General features: G+C 44.3%; 1 protein-coding gene across 1 annotated transcript; it reads left to right on the top strand.

The window, feature by feature from the left end:
• The first annotated feature begins 7,755 nt into the window (after positions 1–7,755).
• On the top strand, positions 7,756–19,760 carry LOC138864490 (uncharacterized). The gene is made up of 5 exons (XM_070131632.1): positions 7,756–8,017; positions 8,574–8,702; positions 9,082–9,282; positions 10,922–11,147; positions 19,581–19,760. The coding sequence occupies exons 1-5, from the start codon at positions 7,938–7,940 to the stop codon at positions 19,710–19,712; spliced, it is 768 nt and encodes a 255-aa protein (XP_069987733.1). The 5' UTR covers positions 7,756–7,937; the 3' UTR covers positions 19,713–19,760.
• The last annotated feature ends 3,128 nt before the right edge of the window (positions 19,761–22,888 follow it).

The raw sequence follows: 22,888 nt of genomic DNA, 5'->3' as shown, positions 1-22,888 counted from the left end.
GGGAGAAGGGAGAAGGGAGTCGCGAGAAGGGAGAAGGGCGAAGGGAGTCGCGAGAAGGGAGAAGGGAGTCGCGAGAAGGGAGAAGGGAGAAGGGAGTCGCGAGAAGGGAGAAGGGAGAAGGGAGTCGCGAGAAGGGAGAAGGGAGAAGGGAGTCGCGAGAAGGGAGAAGGGAGTCGCGAGAAGGGAGAAGGGAGAAGGGAGTCGCGAGAAGGGAGAAGGGAGAAGGGAGAAGGGAGTCGCGAGAAGGGAGAAGGGAGAAGGGAGTCGCGAGAAGGGAGAAGGGAGAAGGGAGTCGCGAGAAGGGAGAAGGGAGAAGGGAGTCGCGAGAAGGGAGAAGGGAGAAGGGGGAAGGGAGTCGCGAGAAGGGAGAAGGGAGTCGCGAGAAGGGAGAAGGGAGAAGGGAGTCGCGAGAAGGGAGAAGGGAGAAGGGAGTCGCGAGAAGGGAGAAGGGAGAAGGGAGTCGCGAGAAGGGAGAAGGGAGTCGCGAGAAGGGAGAAGGGAGTCGCGAGAAGGGAGAAGGGAGAAGGGAGTCGCGAGAAGGGAGAAGGGAGAAGGGAGTCGCGAGAAGGGAGAAGGGCGAAGGGAGTCGCGAGAAGGGAGAAGGGAGTCGCGAGAAGGGAGGAGAAGGGAGAAGGGAGTCGCGAGAAGGGAGAAGGGAGAAGGGAGTCGCGAGAAGGGAGAAGGGAGAAGGGAGTCGCGAGAAGGGAGAAGGGAGTCGCGAGAAGGGAGAAGGGAGTCGCGAGAAGGGAGAAGGGAGAAGGGAGTCGCGAGAAGGGAGAAGGGAGTCGCGAGAAGGGAGAAGGGAGTCGCGAGAAGGGAGAAGGGAGTCGCGAGAAGGGAGAAGGGAGTCGCGAGAAGGGAGAAGGGAGAAGGGAGTCGCGAGAAGGGAGAAGGGAGAAGGGAGAAGGGAGTCGCGAGAAGGGAGAAGGGAGTCGCGAGAAGGGAGAAGGGAGAAGGGAGTCGCGAGAAGGGAGAAGGGAGAAGGGAGTCGCGAGAAGGGAGAAGGGAGTCGCGAGAAGGGAGAAGGGAGTCGCGAGAAGGGAGTCGCGAGAAGGGAGAAGGGAGAAGGGAGTCGCGAGAAGGGAGAAGGGAGAAGGGAGTCGCGAGAAGGGAGAAGGGAGAAGGGAGTCGCGAGAAGGGAGAAGGGAGAAGGGAGTCGCGAGAAGGGAGAAGGGAGAAGGGAGTCGCGAGAAGGGAGAATGGAGAAGGGAGTCGCGAGAAGGGAGAAGGGAGAAGGGAGTCGCGAGAAGGGAGAAGGGAGTCGCGAGAAGGGAGAAGGGAGTCGCGAGAAGGGAGAAGGGAGAAGGGAGTCGCGCGTTTAACAAGTGAATTCAGACCCGCCAGTCGCGTGCCCTCGGGCGATGATCACCCTGACTGTTATTAGTTCGCGGAAGACCGATCTTTAGTGCTTAGCTCGATTAGACAGCGATTAGGGAGCAAAAGGGGTGAAGATGAGGGGGGGAGGGGGAGGAGGGAAGGGAGAGGGGGAGGAGGGAAGGGAGAGGGGGAGGAGGGAAGGAAGAGGGCGAGGGGGAAGGGAGAGGGGAAGAAGAGAAGGGAGAGGGGGAGGGGGAAGAGGGAAGGGAGAGGGGGAGAAGAAGAGGAGAGAAAGAGGAAGAGAAGAGTAGGCAGGTCACGGAGGACGAGGGAATGTTGGAGGACAAAGGATGGAACATATTAAATGGGGGGGGGGGTGGACATGGATACAGATGAACACACAAAGAGTATGGACACACACACAATATATATATATATATATATATATATATATATATATATATATATATAGAGAGAGAGAGAGAGAGAGAGAGAGAGAGAGAGAGAGAGAGAGAGAGAGAGAGAGAAGGAAGCAAAGAAAGAATTAAAGATAGAGATGGAAAGAAAGAAAGAAAGAAGGAAAGAGAGAAAGGGAGATGAAAAGAGATAAAACAGAACAAAGAAACGAATAAATCAATACAAAATTATCAAAAATACATACCAATGCTAATAACCCACGACATTAATAACACTTAATACTAATAACCTAATACTAATAATTAATAATACTAATACTAATATCATCAACAACGCAAAGGCAGCACCACAATACCAATAGTATCATCAGAGTAACTACAATAATTACAATAAGCACAGCAACATACCCTATGGCTCCGCACTGCAGTGACTGACGCAAAAAAGGGAGAGAGGGCCGTCGTGCGCGAAGACTTAGACCAAGGGACGATTCTGACGTAAGACGCTAACTCTTGTGAAAGTTTCCCGTCTTGTTAATAAGGGCTAAAGAGAGATTATGGGATAAGGAAGATATTAGTGTATTAACAGGCAATCTGCAGATACTTGGGTAACACGATTATCTTGTCTTGGCGAGAGAAGATGGTGAAAATGAGGAGGAAGGAGGAGGGAGGAGGAAGAGGGAGAGGAGGATGGAAGAGAAGGAGGGTGATGAGAAGGGAAGAGAGGGAGGGTGATGAGGAGGAAGGAGGAGGGAGGAGGAAGAGGGAGAGAAGGAGAGTGATGAGAAGGGAAGAGAAGGAGGGTGATGAGGAAGGGAGAGAAGGAGGGTGATGAGGAAGGGAGAGAAGGAGGGTGATGAGGAAGGAAGGGAAGGAGGGTGATGAGGAAGGGAGAGAAGGAGGGTGATGAGGAGGGAAGAGAAGGAGGGTGATGAGAAGGGAAGAGGAGGGTGATGAGGAAGGAAGAGAAGGAGGGCGATGAGGAAGGGATAGAAGGAGGGTGTTGAGGAAGGGAGAGAAGGAGGGTGACGAGGAAGGAAGGGAAGATGATACGATTATGATGATGATGGTTATCATTTTTGATTGTTGATGATTGTGATGATAATGACATAATGGCGATGACGAAGATGTTGGCATAATGACTTTTGAATACCTGCTTCAGAAAACGTTTGGTATAAACTTTAATCAACTTATTACAGAACACAGTACTTAAGACACCCTTTCTGTAGTAATAGCCAGTACGAAAAAGGCCAGTGATCCGCCGCCTTCTCTTTTCTCTTTAAATTCATCCTATTTTCTGTTCATTTCTGTGTTTTCTTGATTTTCTTTTCCTTTTTTCTTTCTTTATGGATTGCCCATTTTCTATATTCATCCAATTCCGCATCTTTATTTCCTTTTCCCCTTTTTGTTTTTTCTTCATCTTTCTTGTGTTTTCTTTCTAGACTTTTTTTGCTTCTCTCTTCCTCCTCTTCTACTTCTTACATTTCTATTTTTCTTCCAATTCCTAATTTTCTTCCTCTTTATTCTCCTTTTTCCCCTCTCGTCGTCCCTTCATTCTTCCGTCTGCTTATTTTTTTTTTCGTTTCTATTCATCCTCTATCTTCCCAATTTCAATCATCTTTCCCTTTTCCTCTTCCGATTTTTCCTTTTCCGAAAGAGTTCGGGAACAGGCTGTGTAAAAGAAAGATGAAAAAGAGAGAGAGGGAGAGAGAGAGAGAGAGAGAGAGAGAGAGAGAGAGAGAGAGAGAGAGAGAGAGAGAGAGAGAGAGAGAGAGAGAGAGAGAGAGAGAGAGTGAGAGAGGGAGAGGGAAAGAGACAGAGAGAGGGAAAGAGACAGAGAGAGAGAGAGAGAGATGGAGAGAGAAAAAACGAGACGGACAAGAGAGAAAGAAAGGGAAAGAAAAGAAAGGCGAGGGAGAAAGAGAGAGAGAGGAAGAGGGAGAGAAAAGAAGGACGAGGTGGAACGAGAGAGAAAGATATAGAAAGCACTGACCGATGAAAGGATCTGAAGTAACATACTTAAACACACAGGTAAATTAAATGAAAAAAGACCTACAAATCTCTGTCTACCTGTTTATCTACCTATTTGTGGATCTATCTATCCTTATAGCTTTCTGTGCATCCATCTACCCACCTATCCGCCTATCTACGTATATGTGTGTGTATATATGCATTCGCTTGTGCATAAATATATGTGTGTATGTATGTGTGTGTGTGTGTATGTATGTGTGTGTGTTTGTGCGTGTGTTTGTGTGTGTGTTTGTATATGCATACAGGTGCGTGTGTATTCATCTATGTGCATATATGTGTGTATATATCTTTGTACATGCATGTGTGTATATATCTTCGTACATGCATGTGTGTATATATCTTTGTACATGCATGTGTGTATATATCTGTGTGTACTTGTGTATATATCTGTGTGTGTGCGCGCGTGCGTGTGCGTGTATATTTTAGTATATATATACATGTGTATACATTTATGTACATGTGTATACATTTATGTACGTGAGTATCCATCTATGTACGTGTGTATCCATCTATGTACGTGTGTATCCATCTATGTACGTGTGTATCCATCTATGTACGTGTGTATCCATCTATGTACGTGTGCATCCATCTATATCTGTGTGTATACATTCATGTATGTCTAAACATGTGTGTGTGTGTATATATTCATGCACGTGTATATATATATATATATATATATATATATATATATATATATATATATATATATAGATAGATAGATAGATAGATAGATAGATAGATAGATAGATAGATAGATAGATGCACAAGTGCCTTTGCCTCTCCCCCACTCTCCACCTGTTCCCCCACACAACCCGAAACAAAACCAAAACGTTTCGCTCACCCTTTCATCCGAGCGAACCCCAGAGCAACAAACGTTTCCCCTCCGCGTGCTCGTCTCCCCTCGGACCCTCGGACCCCTCGCTCCTCGCGCCCTCAGTCGCTTCCTCCGCCCCCCGCCGGACGCTGCAACAGGAGAGAGAGGTCGGCGCCGGATGGAGGTCGGGTGGTGATCGGTGCGTTGGAGGGTGTCGTGTCTGGGTGGGGTGGTGGGCGTGTGTCTGGGGTGGTGGGCGTGTGTCTGGGGTGGTGGGTGTCTTTTTGGGGTGTTGGTGGGCGTGTCTGGTTGGGGTGTTGGTGGGCGTGTGTCTGGTTGGGGTGTTGGTGGGCGTGTGTCTGGGGTGGTGGGTGTCTGTTTGGGGTGTTGGTGGGCGTGTGTCTGGTTGGGGTGTTGGTGGGCGTGTGTCTGGTTGGGTGTTGGTGGGCGTGTGTCTGGTTGGGTGTTGGTGGGCGTGTGTCTGGTTGGGTGTTGGTGGGCGTGTGTCTGGTTGGGTGTTGGTGGGCGTGGGTCTGGTTGGGTGTTGGTGGGCGTGCAGGTCTTTTATTTTATTTGTGTGCGCGTTATGTCTTTGTATGTATACTCCGCATGCATGTATTTTATGGATGTGTATGTGTGCGTATATGTTTGTAAGTTTATGCACGTATATGTATGTATACTATTTATGGATATTTATGTATATGTATGCATATGTATGACCTTATGTATGTGCATATACATGTGGGTGTAGGCGTATATGTATGTATATATATGTGCGTATCTGTGAGTATATTTATGTACGTATGTGTGAGTATATCTATGTACGTATTGTAAGTGTATGCATATCTATATGCGTGTATTTATTTACTGTATGTACATGAATGTGTACATGTGTGTGTGCTGTTTGTCTGTATGTTTGCATGCACGTATGCATAAGGGAGAGAGAGAGAGAAATAAAAAAATAAAAATAAAAATAAAATGTTTCTATTTCTGCGCATGTATATGGATGTATGTGAGTATACGTTTATTCTACTATCAACACGTTGTTGCACAAACCCTAAGAACTCTTTTCTTAAATCATCGCATATCTTTTTAACCCATTTACTTAATCTTCCCTCAATCTCTTGTACTATTAGTTTCTTCTTCACATCAGCTTAATTACATAGTCCTTCGTTCACAAGAAGACAACGTGTCCGTGACTTATTTTCCAACTTTGTTTTTTTCCCTGACCTGTGTCTTAACGTGGCCGTAAACTCATCAATCTGGCGTTTTCTTCCGACATTCATTTTTCATTCGCTCTCTCTCACTTTCTCTCCGTCAGTCTCGCTACGTCTGTTTGGCCTTATTTTCTATCTATATCCGTCTCACTTCTTGTCAATTTGTCTCTCTCTCCCTGTGTCTGTCTGTCTATTAGTCTGTGTTTAGTCAGTCCACTGTCACAAAAGGTCAGTCAGTCAGTTCAGACACAGAAGTTCAGCCAATCAGCCAGTTCACTGCCACAGGTCAGTCAATTACAGAGGTCAATCATAACACTAATTCAGTTATACAACCAGCCCATCAGTCAAAGTAGTCAGCGAGAGAAAGAAAGAGCGAGCGAGAGAGAGAGAAAGAGCAAGAGAGAGAGAGAGTGAGCAAGATATAACGAGAGTGAGCAAGAGAGAACGAGAAAGAGCAAGAGAGAACACAAGGGAGCAAGAGAGAACGAGAGAGAGCAAAAGAGAACGAGAGAGAGAGCAAGAGAGAACGAGAGAGAAGCAAGAGAGAACGAGAGAGCAAGAGAACGAGAGAGAGCAAGAGAGAGCGAGAGAGAGCAAGAGAACGAGAGAGAGCAAGAGAGAACGAAAGAGAGCAAGAGAGAACGAAAGAGAGCAAGAGAGAATGAGAGAGAACGAGAGAGAGCAAGAGAGAACGAGAGAGAGCAAGAGAGAACGAGAGAAAGAAAGAGAACGAGAGACAGCAAGAGAACTAGAAAGAAAGAGAACGAGAAAGAACGAGAGAAAGACAGAGAACGAGAGAGAGCAAGAGGCAGCAAGAGAACGAGAAAGAGCGAGAGAGAGCAAGAGAGAACGAGAGAGAGCGAGAGAGAACGAGAGAGAACGAGTACAGAGGCCCATGTCTGACTCCATTAACAAACAGTCTCAAGCCACCATGCCCTAGTTTTATGTCACGTAAAAACACAAAGCCAATTATCAGCATTAACAGCGCGAAATGTAAGAAGAAAAATTAAGAGTCAGCGCTCTTCTGCAGTAATAAATATCACAGTTTTGCAGGCATGGCGTCGCGTTAAGCTGTTCTTTTATTATTATATATATATAATATATATATATATATGATTTCATGTTGGAAGGAGTTTTGGCAGGCTAATCCTAGAGCATATAAGATTATGGCGTTTTAAAGGGAGAGGGGGAGAGATGAATAAAAGAGAGAAGGACGAAGAGACGGTAGTGGATAAAGGAGAGAGAGAGAGAGAGAATGTGAGCAAGATAGAACAAAAGCAACAGAAGAAAAATAATTATGATGAAAGAATGAGAAGACAAAAAAATATTAAAAAATGGGAAGACAAAAGCAATAAAAATAATCATGATAAAAGAGGTAGAAGAGAGAGAAAGAAAGAAAGAAAAGTAAGAATAAAAATAAACTAAATAGTCTCATCTGCAGTGGAGAAACCTCGACAGTTTAGAATCCATTCAGTTACATCTAAATGAATACATTAATTAAATTTCGCCAATGCTGCTGCTCCCTTCCACCTCAACGGAGCTAGCAACAGGAAGACAAATGACCGGCCGTTAGATGCAAACCTTTTTATCTAATGTAGAAAGTGGCATGTCTAAAGGCCCTTACGTGCGCGCGCCATTGTGTGCGTCTATATGCGTGACAATTTGTAACTGTGTTGTGTGTGTGTGAGAGGGAGAGGGAGAGAGAGAGAGAGATAGAGAGGGAGGGAGAAATAGAGAGGGAGGGAGAGATAGAGTGGGAGGGAGAGATAGAGAGGGAGGGAGAGAGAGATAGAGAGGGAGGGAGAGAGGGAGAGATAGAGTGGAAGGGAGAGAGAGTTGAGGGAAAGAAGGAAGGTAGAGAGGAAGGAGAAGGAGGATAGAGGATAGAGCGCGAGAACGGGGAGACAGAAAAAGAGTGAGAAGTGGGAAGAGGAGAATAGAGGAAGGAGAGGGTGAGAAAAATGGTAAGAGGAGAGAAGAGGGAGAAAAAGGGAAGGGAAAGATAGAGATATGAGTGAACACTGATTGTGAGTAATGTTTATGTCTGGCTATGCGTATGTTTAAGAATATCATTTTCCAGGTCACTCTTAACGAAAGGCACCTCTGTATTTTCTGAGCACATTTGACCTGACATGACCTCGCACGATGTCCACCGCAGCAGAGGTCACGTTCCTGGATACTCCACAGATCTCGGTCAAGATTAGCCCCATAAAGAGGTTATGCAGGTGCGTCGGTGTGTGTTTAAAGTGTAATCATGTGAAAACATTGATATATCAACTTATTTTAATATCTTGGTAGGTGTGCATTATGATACTATTTAAGAACTTTTTTTTTTTCTTTTTTTTTTCTTTTTTTTTTTTAGATTTCACGTTTGTTTTAACTCTAGGGGTTGTGTATTGAATGTTTGAGTAACTTCAAATATTTACGACATGCTGTCAACTATGTGTGTTTTCTTGGATCTGTCTGTTCACTCATCTATCTTTCCCTTCCCTTTTTCTCCCTCTTCTCTCCTCTTACCATTTTTCTCACCCTCTCCTTCCTCTATTCTCCTCTTCCCGCTTCTCACTCTTTTTCTGTCTCCCCGTTCTCGCGTTCTATCCTCTGTCATCCTCCTCCTCCTTCCTCTCTACCTTCCCTCTTCCCCTGTTAAATTCCCCTTTCCCACTTTTCCTTTTTTCTTCCTTCGTTCCACTCTTTCCTTTTCCTTTCCCGTTCCCTTCTCCTTTCCTCTTTTTTTCCTTTCTACTTTCTTTTCACTCCTCCCACCCCTCCTTTCTCCAGAGAGGAAATAGAGGCAGCTGGTGAAACGCGCGTGGCAGAGGCGACAGATGGTGCAGGTGACGACCAGGTGGTTGCGTGTCCAACCGTACTGAACCAGCTGTTCGCCAGCCATCAGAGGGCAGATGGCAGGTGCGTCTCTTAGTTTTAAAAATCTATTCCGTTTATGCCGTTTCCATTAATTTTAACTGCCTATTTGTTTCCGAGTATATAAGTATTCTTGTTCATTGGTTCAGGTAATTACGAAAGTCAGTTCAGTGTTGCTATAGTGTTTCTCCTTGTCTTTATTTTGTTTGTTGTATATCCTTTCATCTATGTATGGCATGCGTTTCATCCTTTTCCCTTCGCTTCCCGGTCTTTTATCCGTTTTTTTATGCTCGCGTTCTCCTCAAGTTTTCTCTCCTCTACATTCTCTAATCGTAACACTTACTATTATATCCGTTCACATATCTATCAGTTTATCTATTTACCAGTTCACTTATCCACTTCCCTATGCTTCCCTCCCCCCAAGGGGCGGGCGTGCGGGCGTGCGCCCCCCTCCCCCCGTGGCGGCCGTGCGTCGTCGCCTGGCGTCGCGCCCCTACTGGAGGCGGTGCCTGTGCTCCCCCCTGCTCATGCCCACCGTCGGCGAGGGGGAGCTGCGCCCCCTGCTGGCCCTCACGCCGCCCCACCGCTTCGTCGTCATCGTGGTCACTGACACCAACTCCAGCAGGTTCGTTTGCGTTCATTATCTCCGCCAAGGAGGGTGTGTCTTGGCAGCGTGGATTAGTAGTTTGTTCGGTAGCAGGATAAAGTTATTCAGTTTTTTTTTTATTTATTTATTTTATTTTATTTTTTTTTTATTTTTTTTTTACCAGGTGTATCTTCGCCCAGATAAATAGTCTGGGTTCAGGATTTTTTTTTAATCACTGCATCAGTTACCCCTATTGCAGGGTAACTGATGGTAATAGTTATATCTATTGCCAAGGCAGTAGGTGTAACTATCATTATTACCTTTATTACCTCCGCCAATTAGGTTATGTTTATCGACGTCACCAGTGAACTTGAGAAAGAAATAATTTTAATGTAATTCTTAAAGTGGGAATATTTCTATGGTATCATTAACCCTTTTACCTTGGCGGAGGTATGCGCTCTGACTGCTGCTAGTTCATTACGATGGAATTGTTTACGCCGAGTTGGGATTCTATCTTATTTCCATTTTTATTGCGGAGTTTTCAGTGTACTTCTTTATCTTCGTTACATTAATGTGGTCAATGTAATTTTCATATATTATTGTTGTGGATATAACTATTCTAATGCTATTGCTACTTTAGGAACAGGTGACGTAAACTGAACAACAAAATGTGAATGATGTGTATTTCAATAACACGATTATCAATAAAAATAGTCCTTTATCGTGTCATTTTGCGGGAATTACGACGAGAAGCGTATACAGTAAGAGCAAGGCACAATCATTACTTTCGAACACATTTTATTTTGTATGAAAAAAAAGGAGAAATGTGAAAATTTATGTAAAATCAGAAGGTCTGTATCATCTTGTACGTTTACTTTAACACGCCACTCAAAGTAAAGCGTTTCAGAAGGTCCAGCTAATCAACTGATATTAAGTTGTATTAATTTGAGACGGTGTTCAATTCCTTCCTTCCCTCCTTCCCACCCTTCTCCCTCCCCTCCCTCCTAATCTTCTCCTTCCCCTCCCTCCTACCCTTTTCCCTTCCCTCCCTCGCTCCTACCCTTCTCCCTCCCCTCCCTCCTACCCTTCTCCCTTCCCTCCCCTCTCTCCTACCCTTCTCCCTTCCCTCCCCTCCCTCCTACCCTTCTCCCTCCCCTCCCTCCTAATCTTCTCCCTCTCTCCCTCCTCTCACCCTTCTTCCTCCCCTTCCTCCTTCACCCTTCTTCCTCCCCTTCCTCCTTCACCCTTCTTCCTCCCCTTCCTCCTTCACCCTTCTTCCTCCCCTCCCTCCTCTCACCCTTCTTCCTCCCCTCCCTCCTCTCACCCTTCTCCCTCCCCCTTCCCTCCTCTCACCCTTCTCCCTCCCCCTTCCCTCCTACCCTTCTCCCTCCCCCCTCTCTCCCACCCTTCTCCCTCCCCTCCCTCCTACCCTTCTCCCTCCTCCCTCCCTTCTCCCTCCTCTCTCCCTCCCTCCCTCCCACCCTTCTCCCTCCCCTCCTTCCCACCCTTCCACCCTTCTCCCTCCCCTCCCTCCTACCCTTCTCCCTCTCCCTTCCCTCCTACCCTTTTCCTTCCTCTCCCTCCCCTCCCTCCTAACCCTTCTCCCTCCCCTCCCTCCCTCCTAACCCTTCTCCCTCCCCTCCCTCGCTCCTACCCTTCACCCTCCTCTCTCCCGCAGCCAAGCCTCAGTGGTGGTCGGGGGCGAGTCCCTCCTGGAGGCTGTCTACGCCGCCCAGAGCATCCCCGGCCTCCGCCCTTGCCTGCAGAGTCCGAGCGAGCCGTCCTTGGCCTTCGTCAAGTACGACCTCTCGAGACCCAGGCCGAAGAGGAAGAAGCGAGGGGAGCGGAAGCCGACGGCGCAGACGATGCTCAACGAGGGGGACGTCGCGGTCGGGATGGTCTTGGTGAGTGGGGGACGGGGTGGAGAGGAAGGGGGGGAAAGGGGAGGGGAGGAAGGGGGGAAAGGGGAGGGGTGGAGAGGGGAAAGGGGAGGGGAGGAAGAGGGGAAAGGGGAGGGGTGGAAGGGGGGAAAGGGTAAGGGTGGAGAGGGGAATGGGGAGGAGGAGGAAGAGGATAAAGGGGAGGGGAGGGGTGGAGAGGGGAAAGGGGAGAGGGTGGAGAAATGGAGGGGAGGATTGAGGGCGAGGGTTGTGATGGGGAGAGGGGAAGGGGAGGTGGAGGAATGGAGGGATGGCATGGGGGGAGGTGAGAGGCGAGCGTTGTGGAGTGTTGGAGAGAGGGGGCCGGCTGTTGTGGTGAGGTGGCGGGATGGTTTGCGAGTTGTAGGAGAGGGGAAGGGGATGAGGCCCACCCCTTCCCCCTGTAGAAAGGGAGGAGGTGGGAAAAGGGGTGTGGGGAGGTGTGGAGAGGTGGGGGAAGGACGTGGATTGTGGGAGAGAGGATGGGGGGCGAGCGTTGTAGTGGCAGGATTGTGGGCAAATTGTAGGTAGTGGCAAGTGTTGGTTGTGGGGTATTGGCAAGGGTTGTGGGGAAGTGGCAAAGGGGGGGGGGGGTCTTGGTGAGTATTGGGAAATTGGACGCAGGTTGTAAGGGCAATCGGCCAGTAGTAGTTAGGAACATAGGCATTTGTATATTCTGATACGAACATTGTAATTCCCATAACAGTATGTAATCCGAACAAGACCAGCCAATTATCTCCATAGATAGGCAATATCGCAGGGATTGGGTCCTACAGAAGGGGGTGAGGGGTATCACACTCCGAAACACCATTGTACACTAATTCCTTTCTGTATTTGGCAAATAAGGGGAAACGTGATTAGGGTGTCAGTAAACGAATAAAATTGGTTAGGTACTCCCTTGGACGGGACTTGGGGAGGGGGGGTATGGGGATATGGGTGATTTTTTATTTTTTTTTTATGGATTTGTGTTGAATGTGTATGCACATGTAAGAAGGAGGACGGACTCACATCAACAAATAGGTCACCAGGAAGCGACCGTTACAAAAATAGCTCATCAGGAAGTGACCGTTATATAATTAGGGTAATTACACAATTACGCAAATTGCGTAATTAGGTTATGTAATTACGTGGCCTAAATAACAACATCTGGGAATTACACGTTGTGGAATGAGAACAGGTGTTATGCAATAAGGTACATGCCACAGGTAGAATAGTGAATATGTAATAACAGATACAGCCTCTGTGAAATTCAGATAGAATAGTAGTTGTGTAATAGTAGATATCATACACTGTCATAAAGGATTATGAAAACCAATTTTTTTTTTTTTTTTTTTTCTTTATGCTAATAAAAAAAAAAAAGTTGACATCAACAGCCTGGGATATTTCATCCACAGGCGGCAGATTTTCCATGTTTTGGGCCAGACCCTTATTCCAAAATGAGAGTGAGAGCTTCCTAGGCTTAAACCTCTTCAATGGAGGAGGATGCGAGGACCTTGGTGTTTGTGGGGTTCTCGCAGTCGGGTCGTATATCGGAGATGGCATGTTCACGCATGGCATGCGGTGTTGCAGGGGACTGCTGTAAATACTTCGGGGATGTCTCGCTGCTCCACTTGATGGTGGACGCCACAGGAGACCCCTGGCTGTACCGAGGCATTGGTGACGCCCTCGGGCCGACAAACGACCCAACCCCCAGGCGGTTCGACGATCGGACGAACGGGGAGGCAAGCCGTGCCGGGCTCTCTTCACGAGAACGTTTCCTTGGTGGTGCGGGCTGGCTTATTTGAACGTTCTTGACAGGGGTTGGAGAACGCACGTCTTCCACGGCCGAGGGGAGCGAGTTCCCGGGTTCCACCTGCACGCCTGGTTCGTCCACGGCAATAGGAGACGAGGTGGGCGGGTTCCCGGATATCACCTGCACGCCCGGCTCGTCGCTGGCAAAAATTAAACAAACCCCCTGGTCTGATTCAGAGCTGCAACACAAAGAAAGGAACATTAGAACCTCAAAAACTAATACTTATAAATAAAAGACATTGTATACCCTGAAATAGTTTAGTTATAATGATGCAAATAGTATCAGAACGTGTTCAGAATATAGTCTCGGTTAACACAGAAACTAATAGTTGTCATGAATATTAGAGATCACATGTCATAAAAATAGTTTAATTTTAATGGTGAAACAACTAATATCATATGTTCAGAATATACTCACCGCTAGCCGTTGACAATTTTTCCTCGGAAAATAGAGAAACACAAACAATGGAGGTTATCATGGTATATACGAATATCGCAGGCAATAGAAATAATCAGTTTTAAAATAATATAAAGATAAACAGTAAGACAGCAAAGCATTCTCAGATGAGAGAATTCATGGTAGTTTTTCTTGCTTCGAGAAAAGCAGAGCATGGGTATTGTGCGATTCAGCCGGTTTTTATACAACGGTCGCATCTATTCCTGGTCCCCCTCTCAACCAGGAAAAAAACTTGTAATAAATCGAGGTGTGGGGAAAAAACGGATAACCGAGGAAAGAACTGGTAATTATCCCGGGAAAGAACTGGTAATTATCACGGGAAAGAACTGGTAATTATCACGGGAAAGAACTGGTAATTATCACGGGAAAGAACTGGTAATTATCACGGGAAAGAACTGGTAATTATCACGGGAAAGAACTGGTAATTATCACGGGAAAGAACTGGTAATTATCACGGGAAAGAACTGGTAATTATCACGGGAAAGAACTGGTAATTATCACGGGAAAGAACTGGTAATTATCACGGGAAAGAACTGGTAATTATCACGGGAAAGAACTGGTAATTATCCCGGGAAAGAACTGGTAATTATCCCGGGAAAGAACTGGTAATTATCCCGGGAAAGAACTGGTAATTATCACGGGAAAGAACTGGTAATTATCACGGGAAAGAACTGGTAATTATCACGGGAAAGAACTGGTAATTATCACGGGAAAGAACTGGTAATTATCACGGGGAAGAACTGGTAATTATCACGGGAAAGAACTGGTAATTATCACGGGAAAGAACTGGTAATTATCACGGGAAAGAACTGGTAATTATCACGGGAAAGAACTGGTAATTATCACGGGAAAGAACTGGTAATTATCACGGGAAAGAACTGGTAATTATCACGGGAAAGAACTGGTAATTATCACGGGAAAGAACTGGTAATTATCACGGGAAAGAACTGGTAATTATCACGGGAAAGAACTGGTAATTACCACGGGAAAGAACTGGTAATTATCACGGGAAAGAACTGGTAATTATCACGGGAAAGAACTGGTAATTATCACGGGAAAGAACTGGTAATTATCACGTGAAAGAACTGGTAATTATCACGGGAAAGGACAGACAATTACGCTTTCACCCGCAATACAGTTTTTGACAATCTGCTTTTCTAAGATTACGATCGCAGAAGTCGTTCCCATCTCGGCATCTTAAAATGTCTAAATAAAAAAAACTTGATTACCTTTTTATCGTCATATCTAAAGTCATTCTTCGAAAAATACCTACACATTATTTGACTAATGTTTTCTACCCCATGTGAATTGATGTTGATTACAAAAATAACATACGCTCCACTTGTTAAATTATCAAGACTGCAGAGGTTTGCTAATATTGAGAAAACTTCGTAATTTTGATTAATGAAAGCCTGTAACCATGGAGAATAAATATGCGGTTAAATTCCATAAGAATCCAAATAGGCAATACTTGATCTTCCATTCACAATTAAAGCTGTCCCATCATTGACGGTCTGTTACGTGATGTAAGAATGTTAACTACAAAGAACTCATTATAAGCACCAAGCTTTTTTCTTACAGGCAATTGATCCGCTGCATAACAACCTCGTAAAACAAACCCTCTCCTGAGAATTTGCAAACAAATATTTTTCACCTCATAACAATTCATTATGCTCTGATATCAGTTATTAACCTGCGTTCGTTAACGATATAAATCACTCGTGTGTCGCCCACCAAGAATAAAAAAAATATTTGAAGCAGGTGATTATACCATCACAAATAACAGATAAAGAGGAGAACAATTAGTTGCCATCTTCCGACTTCACGCGCTTTGCTGGAGTTCCATCTGCAGACGACCATCGTCTTCTGCACTCGCCAACGCTGCTGTTGCTGCTGCTGTTGTGTTCGTCATCGGTATCGCAGTCCTCAACTTCATCCCCTTGTAATGCCTGGGTACCGCGCATTACAGATGTCCGACTCCAGGTGAATGCGCGAGTTCCAGTTTATTAATACAACAGGGATTTTTAGAGGCATGCAGCGCATGGCAAAATTTTGAATGGGCACAATGTATGAATTACACCAACTACCACCACCTTCAACAGGAAATAAAATGTCACAAATGTTCATATCTTTCAACTGTGTAAACAAAAAGCCAAGACATTCATCCAGCTTTTTCAGGCGATCGTCCAACAGCTTCATCCCCCGACGAACGGCGCGGGTGCTGCACATTACAGATGTCCGACTCCGGTTGAATGCGCGAATTCTGGTTTATTAACACAATAGGAATTTTTAGAGGCATGCAGCGCATGGCAAAATTTTGAATGGGCACAACGTATGAATTACACCAACTACCACCACCTTCAACAGGAAATAAAATTTCACTAATATTCATATCTTTCAGCTGTAAACAAAAAGCCAAGACATTCATCCAACTTTTTCAGGCGATCGTCCAACTTATCACTTGTTAACCCGCACACGTAATGTCTGTGTGCTGGATCTTAATTGTTTCATGGCGATTTCATTGTTCAACAATTTACCGGGTCCAAAATGAGCAATCAGATAATTGTAGGTCCCACATCACCGCTCCTCACGGCAATGGTTCCCGTGCGGTCGCGATTAGCTGTAATTGCTCTTGAGGTAGAAAACCTTCGCCTTCGACATCTGCAGATATCAGCGTCTGCGTACTCTCTTTCCAGCACGCCGGAGGTTGCGTAAGCTGTATTTCCACACGCATTGGCTACAACACAAACTGCAGTTTCCTTACTCAGGCCCTGACGAATAATAGCGTCCTGGCGCACCACCAGAGGATACATACGGCTGGGCTTGTGTTCACTGTTGATAGCTGCATCCATCGAAATTTCAAGGCTCCTTTCTCTCTCCTCCCCTCTCATCCTCAAAGTCGTTTGTTGAGACATTTTTGCGCGTTCACATACCACAGTCTGTCGAAGTAGTGCATTCCCTCAGCTCTTCCAACCCCGCTTAATATGGGAAACACAGTCCCCCGCCCCCCATACATGTTTTCACCTGCGCAGTTTAGTCAGTAACCCATTTTAAAACCGATAGTCTGTCGATTGTACAGACAAGCAAGTCTGCGATATTTACCAATGGCGCGAATGGTTTCTTCTTGCGATGCGTGGCTCAAGTCTTCCACTTTTCGTCGGCACAACGATACGATAATATGTTTGTATTGCGTACTGTAAAATCGTATAATTTCTTTTTGCAGTTCGGTCGCGAGAGCGAGTGTTGACGCATTATCACCAACCACGTCGGCGACACCGCTGCTGCTGCTGGTGCTAACGCGCGAAGATGCGCTGTCGAAAAGTTCGTCGTTTTCGCTCATGGTCGTGCATTCGATATTCTCGACTGATATATGTGCTGAAAAGCCTCGCATTATATCCTATCTGGGTGGTGTTAAGAAGAGTTCCAACGCATCTTTTTCTGCACGTGTTTAGAGGTAAATGCAGGCATCGATTTTGTACTTTTGATATATTGTAATGGTGTTTCATATCTACCTTTGAGTATCTACTATTGCAGGCGACTGCATTTCACAAAGGTATTTAAATGGTGTGTAATATTCCAAGTCATGTCTGTAAGGACATATGATGCGAGTTTAGTTGGCAGGGAAATTGGAGGAGAGGGGTTGTGGGAAGAACTGGATGATTACTGACACCCTCATCCTATAGTTATTCTATGCGAGCGGTCAGTTACCCGTTTATTACTTAGAAAGTTGTGTAGTTCTAAAGCAGGTGGCTTGTTTTCAGCGGTGTATTAGCTATCTGTCAACGTTTGTCTTGGGTTACCTTTTCCAACAGTTCAGTTCAGTTAGATTTGCGAAGTCATGCTTCGCCCGGGCCTTTACTCTGGAGTGGCCCGGCCTGTGTTAACTATTTCTCATTAACTCGGATGTTTTCTTTGAACTGCATGCTTATCGCGGTGGCTGGATTGCAAGCAAGCGATCCAGCTGCCACGGGGAAAGCATGTTGCACACCCTTTTTACCAGCCCGGCGGCTGTGGTGGGTGGTCCCTGCCTCAGAAATTGTGTGTGTACACAATTCTGCAAGTAATGTAACAGGGTGGCGTTAGGCTCGCCGCAGTGTTTGCATAACCTGGCAGTCTCATTGTCAATAATTTGCCAAGCGCATTGGTAACCTAGTCTTAGTCTGAATAGTATGACTTCGGTAGCTCTTTGTGTTTGGAGGAAGGGCCAGTGGCTCATAGACTGAAGCATCTGAGTACCACTTGGCAGCGAGCGATTTTGTGATGTTTTCTCTATGTGCTCCCCGGAGGACCGCACACGCTGCAGCTTTGGAACCTTGGCTTAGTCCCCTTCGGCTGGGTTTAACGATCATGGAGGATGGGGGCATACCCCTGCCCTTTTCAGCTAGTTTATCAGCAAGCTCGTTCCCTTGTATGCCTATGTGGCTTGGGACCCAGTTTATGATGATTCTTCTACCTTGACTAAGGATTCTTTGGGCTATGTTTAGTACTATTATCAAGAGGTAGATGTTATCTGGGGCATGCTATGCTGTAAGCTGTCAATAGTTGCTCTTGAACCTGTATGAATGACGTGTCTTCCCCTCAGGGACGCGTGTCAGTGCTTCCAGGATCGCAACCGTTTCAGCCTGAAGCATTGAGGCATTGTCTGTGACCCTAATGGATGCTGTGGTATCCTTTGTTGCAAGGCTGGCGCCTGCAGTATGGTTTACTGGATCCACGGATCCGTCCGTGTAGTATGTTATACTACCCGGCGGAGTTATTTGATCAATGACCCTTTGTGCTTGTGCCTTTAGGCTAGGCATTGAATATTGATCTCTACTCATTGTGAGATTTCGAATTGAGAATTCGATCATTTCGTTTGCCCACGTCGGGGGTTCTTTGTAATCAGGGTGAGGGGAGTCCATACCCTTGGCAAGCAATGAATCTTTTAGCTGAAAGCGTATCAAAACTCTGGCTGTATGTGAGCCAGGAATTGTCCGCAAACAACTGGTAATCTTGTAGGCGTCTGAGAACTCTTTGTCTTAGATAGGAGTTTGTGGGTGCCTGCAGGACCTTGGAAAGGAACTGTGCTGCCATTAGATCAATTCTGGTGTCCATGGACGGTAAATCAGCTTCCATGAGGAGGTTGATGACCTTTGTCCACTTAGGTGCACCTAGAATTATCCTGGCTGCTTCGTTTTGTATTGTTTCCAGTTTTTCTTTTAATGTTGTACTGGAAGCAATGAGGGCGACAGATGCATAGTCAATAATAGGACGGACAGCATGTACATAGAATGATCTTAGTACTTTGTGTCCTACTCCTGTGTCTCCCTGTGATGACTGATAGTCTCTCCTTGGTTCTGTCAAGCAGGTATTGGATCTCCTTTTTGAGTGTGTCCTATCCATACACCAAGGTATAGATAGTCCTTCACCCATTCCAGATCCATACCCTGTATAGTGAGTTTTTTGTTTCTGACATTAGTTCTCAGAGCCATTGCTTAGGATTTTGCTGCTGATATTTTTAGACCCGTCCTACAACACTCTTCAGACACCAGGTTCAGACAACGCTGAGTTCTAGTAAGGCAGTGATTGCCAGAGGTTATGATTGCCAAGTCATCTGCATAAGAGATGATCTTGCATCCCTCTGGCAGGTGAATGTCGAGTATGTTGGACATGAGGGTATTAAACAGGGCTGGAATAAGAACCCCTCCATGAGGAGTTCCATTTTCAAGTGACATGTGCTGTAATTACTCTATATAAGAGGTCTATTACCTGAGTAGAAATTAAAAAGTCGGTTGTTTCCTAGGTAAGGGGGTCGCTGTCAGGTCATTATCTACCTGTAGTAGCGGTCATGAACGTTACAATTTTATGTACCTTACATAACACCTGTTCTCATTTTACATGTAATTACCAGATGTTATTTAGGCCATGTAATTACAACCTAATTACGTAATTGCCCTAAATATGTAACGGTCACTTCCTGGTGACCTACTTATTAATGTGAGTCTTACCAACTAATGTACTTATGTGCACTGAGATTTAGCTAATTGAATAAATAATTCAATCTATTCTTCAGTCCAACAAAATTGTCAAATACATCTATGAAAGCCAATTTAAAGATATAGAAATGAGGTCAGGAACTCATCTCCTTTGCTACCATCTCTTTCAACCTGACAAGCTTCCCGATCTTTCAGATCTACCAGCAGACCAGGATGCTGTATTCCGGGTTTCCTCTCGCCAGCTACGGATGCTACAGACAGGAGTTTTTGCGTTTCGTATCAAAATATACGCAGTGCGACTTTCATCTTAGATGCAGTTCGGTTTAACAGTGGACTCTCTCGTCAACTCCCGTTTTCTATGGCTATAACATAGTGTAGAAGGGGGTGAACAAAAATTGCATGAGAAAATATTGTTTAGACTCCTATCGCAAACTCGCCCCACATCCTATTGATTTTACACTGCTAAAGAGGGATATTATAATTTTAATATGTAAAGATAAGAGTGCTGGAAACACCATCAGTGTCCATATATTAAATCGATAAAATATCTAATTGTTGATTATTCATAAAGGCACTTATTATCTGTCTCCTTCAAAAACACATGGAAAGATGTGAATCTCAATGCCCAAGTATACTTTCATAAATTGAGCATTCAAGACATGAAATTATACGTCCATGCGTTTTTTAAGGGATAAGGTGACAGGTTATCAAAGTGTTACTTTCATTATGTACTTTAGAGTAAATTTTTCATTCAGAATAAAGAATAAATTGGCTGTTCATGAAATTCTTTGTCTTTATATCGACAATAATGGTTCGATCGCAAATGAAGGTTGATACATTATATTCATTCTGTTCTATTTTCACTAACCACGTGCGACGTGTCTTCCATCAAAAGGTTATTATTCTCTTGGCATCTATTTCACAAATTTATCAATATTGTATATCATGCACGTGTGAATTTCAACCGGTTGCATTACTTTGACAGGAATACGAGAGAAAAACAGCGCTGTATTGTGATTCTGGCTGCATGAAGTATAAAGTACAATGCTAGAGGAAGGAGAATGATGGCGAGTTCTTAAGGTTATTGAAGTACCGAGCATGACAGTGAAATGGTTTGTTGTTCGATTCCGGTTTATTCTTTTGCATCATGTACTAAAGTTGAAGTGTTCAATTTAGCTTTCGTTATACAGGGAGTGCTTGAAAAAAGAGCAAATATTACCCAAAGAAAAATAAAATACAAGTTACTGTAGTTAAATCTCTAACAATAACTGCATTCAGCACCGACATTGTTCCCCCCTTAAGGTTCGGTTCGTTGGTCAATTTCTACCACCTGATTTCCAGAGGTCTTCGAAATTATATGAATATCGCTTAAAACCCTCTGCTTCAGCCATATATGTATGTTCATTTCCCTTTTTTATTTTTTCTGTAATTCAATGCTTTAAGCGAGCCATTGCACAGGACAAAACCATGTCTTCCGCTTACATGAATAACTGATGGAATATCTTGATTTCTAGCTTTCACCACTTGGATGTCACTATCATAGTCTATTCTTCGCATATGCAACTTTTATGTATGTAAAATATAAATCAATGGTGTTTCTCTAAATTCAAGTATAGTGTAGACAAACGTTAACCAGAGAAAGAGTGTTTACTTTTTGTTTTTCTTTATATCATATCGAGTTTCACAATATATTCCCGTTCATTTATCAATTATGAAATTGTATCTTAATTTAACAAGGAGTAGTCAAAGCACAAGTATTCTAGAAAGATTTATTAGATATACAAAATGAAACCAAACAATGAAATAAAGGTGTCAAAATTATTTCATGGATTACATATAAACACTAAATAAATACTTTCAGAAAGCAAACAAAAACATTAACATAGTACATCAAAATCAACACGCATTACAACAAAAATGAGTAACAGGGAACACCACATGCTCGTTACAATAATGAAGTAAATATTTCAATCACAAAAATTGCATTCAGACAAACCCCACAAAATATTCAAACCAATAAAAACAACCTCAGTAAATACATTTAATGAATTTGAATGAATTTCACATAAACAGAGTATAACACCAAATATGAATTTAAAAAAAAAAGCCAGGTCATCAATTTACAGCAAAATTTATACTAAAATTATACTTTGATAAATTCCGAAAGTGTAAAAATAGTCCCGCACTCTCGAAATAAGTTTATCCATCTCTCAAGGCCACAAATATGTCTTGAATAGTGGATCCGCCGATCTTATGGCATCCGCGAAAGTAGCAGCAAAAACAATAAATCAATTTGTCTATGATTCACTGTATGGTATCGTTTCTCCCGTCCCCAAAACAAAAATAAAATATTTAGTGGAAATATCTTTATCTCATGAGCCATGCCATGTCTATTGTCTATAGTAGATATTTTTTATTTTGATTTCCAAAATAATAAATTCTGGTTGAAAGAATTTTGTTTTCATTCAACTTTTCGAAAGCTCGAAGAACTGTAGCAAGATAATTGTATTTCTTCCAGGTATAGCCGCAACCGATACATTCCTTTACTTCTGATATTTGGAAGGTAGGAGGTGCACTTGCCTTATTTTGATTACTTTTCTTTTTGTCTCCTGCCATTTCATCATCACCAGACGCTCGCTATTCAAGAAAAAAAAAATTGCTGTGGCCTACGTTGGACTACAATCCTCGGGACCATTCATTGGCCAATTCGGTGCTGTATTATGGATTTAGCTTATTCCCAGAATGAAAGGGGATCCTTGACCCAGGGTATCTTGTCATCTTCCAATATTCTTATCTTGATATCTAATAATGCCCTGCTGTGAGACGATTTCCCCCGCCCCCACTGAAAGACGGGCTTGGATCTTGCTTGAACTGTTTTACTATGATGGCTAACATCACTTGGTAGAGGGTACATGGACAGGGGCTCAACTTCAATCACTTTCCGTTATGATAGGTACCGAACCATCATGACAGGTAATGATATCTAATAAACCCCACACCCCAGATACTTACACATACCCACACAGTGGTAACTGGGTTATGTTATTAATCCAGTAATGACCTTCGGAAATCACCACCTCACTTTCTAGAAATTATGTACAAGGCTCTGATGATTAACCATGATGGCTGATCACTGCATAAAATGCAATAAGTCAGTAACGGCTTCCAATGCCTCCAATACCTTCGCGCCACGTTCACCCGTGTCTCTCACAAGGCCGAAAAGATAAGCAGACTGAGAGGAGACGACACCCAGAGCAGAACACGACGCACAGAATAATCCCCCCCCCTTAATCGCAACTGACAAAACACCTGGAAACCTGCGCGTCTTTGCTTATTTTACAACTGATTGTCTTCTCTTTACAAGCAATCAAGCAAGTCAGAACGACTAAGTTGTGAAATTGTCATGTATGCAAGGTCGTATTTTGTTCCTCCTACTTTGGAGGAGTTTAGAACGATTTTTGAGAGTCCGGAAGCATTACTAATAGCTATGAACAACATCGAAG

This window comes from Penaeus vannamei, chromosome 16 (genome assembly GCF_042767895.1).
Source record: "Penaeus vannamei isolate JL-2024 chromosome 16, ASM4276789v1, whole genome shotgun sequence".
NCBI lineage: Eukaryota > Metazoa > Arthropoda > Malacostraca > Decapoda > Penaeidae > Penaeus > Penaeus vannamei.
This window is presented reverse-complemented; position numbering and strand designations above follow the sequence as displayed.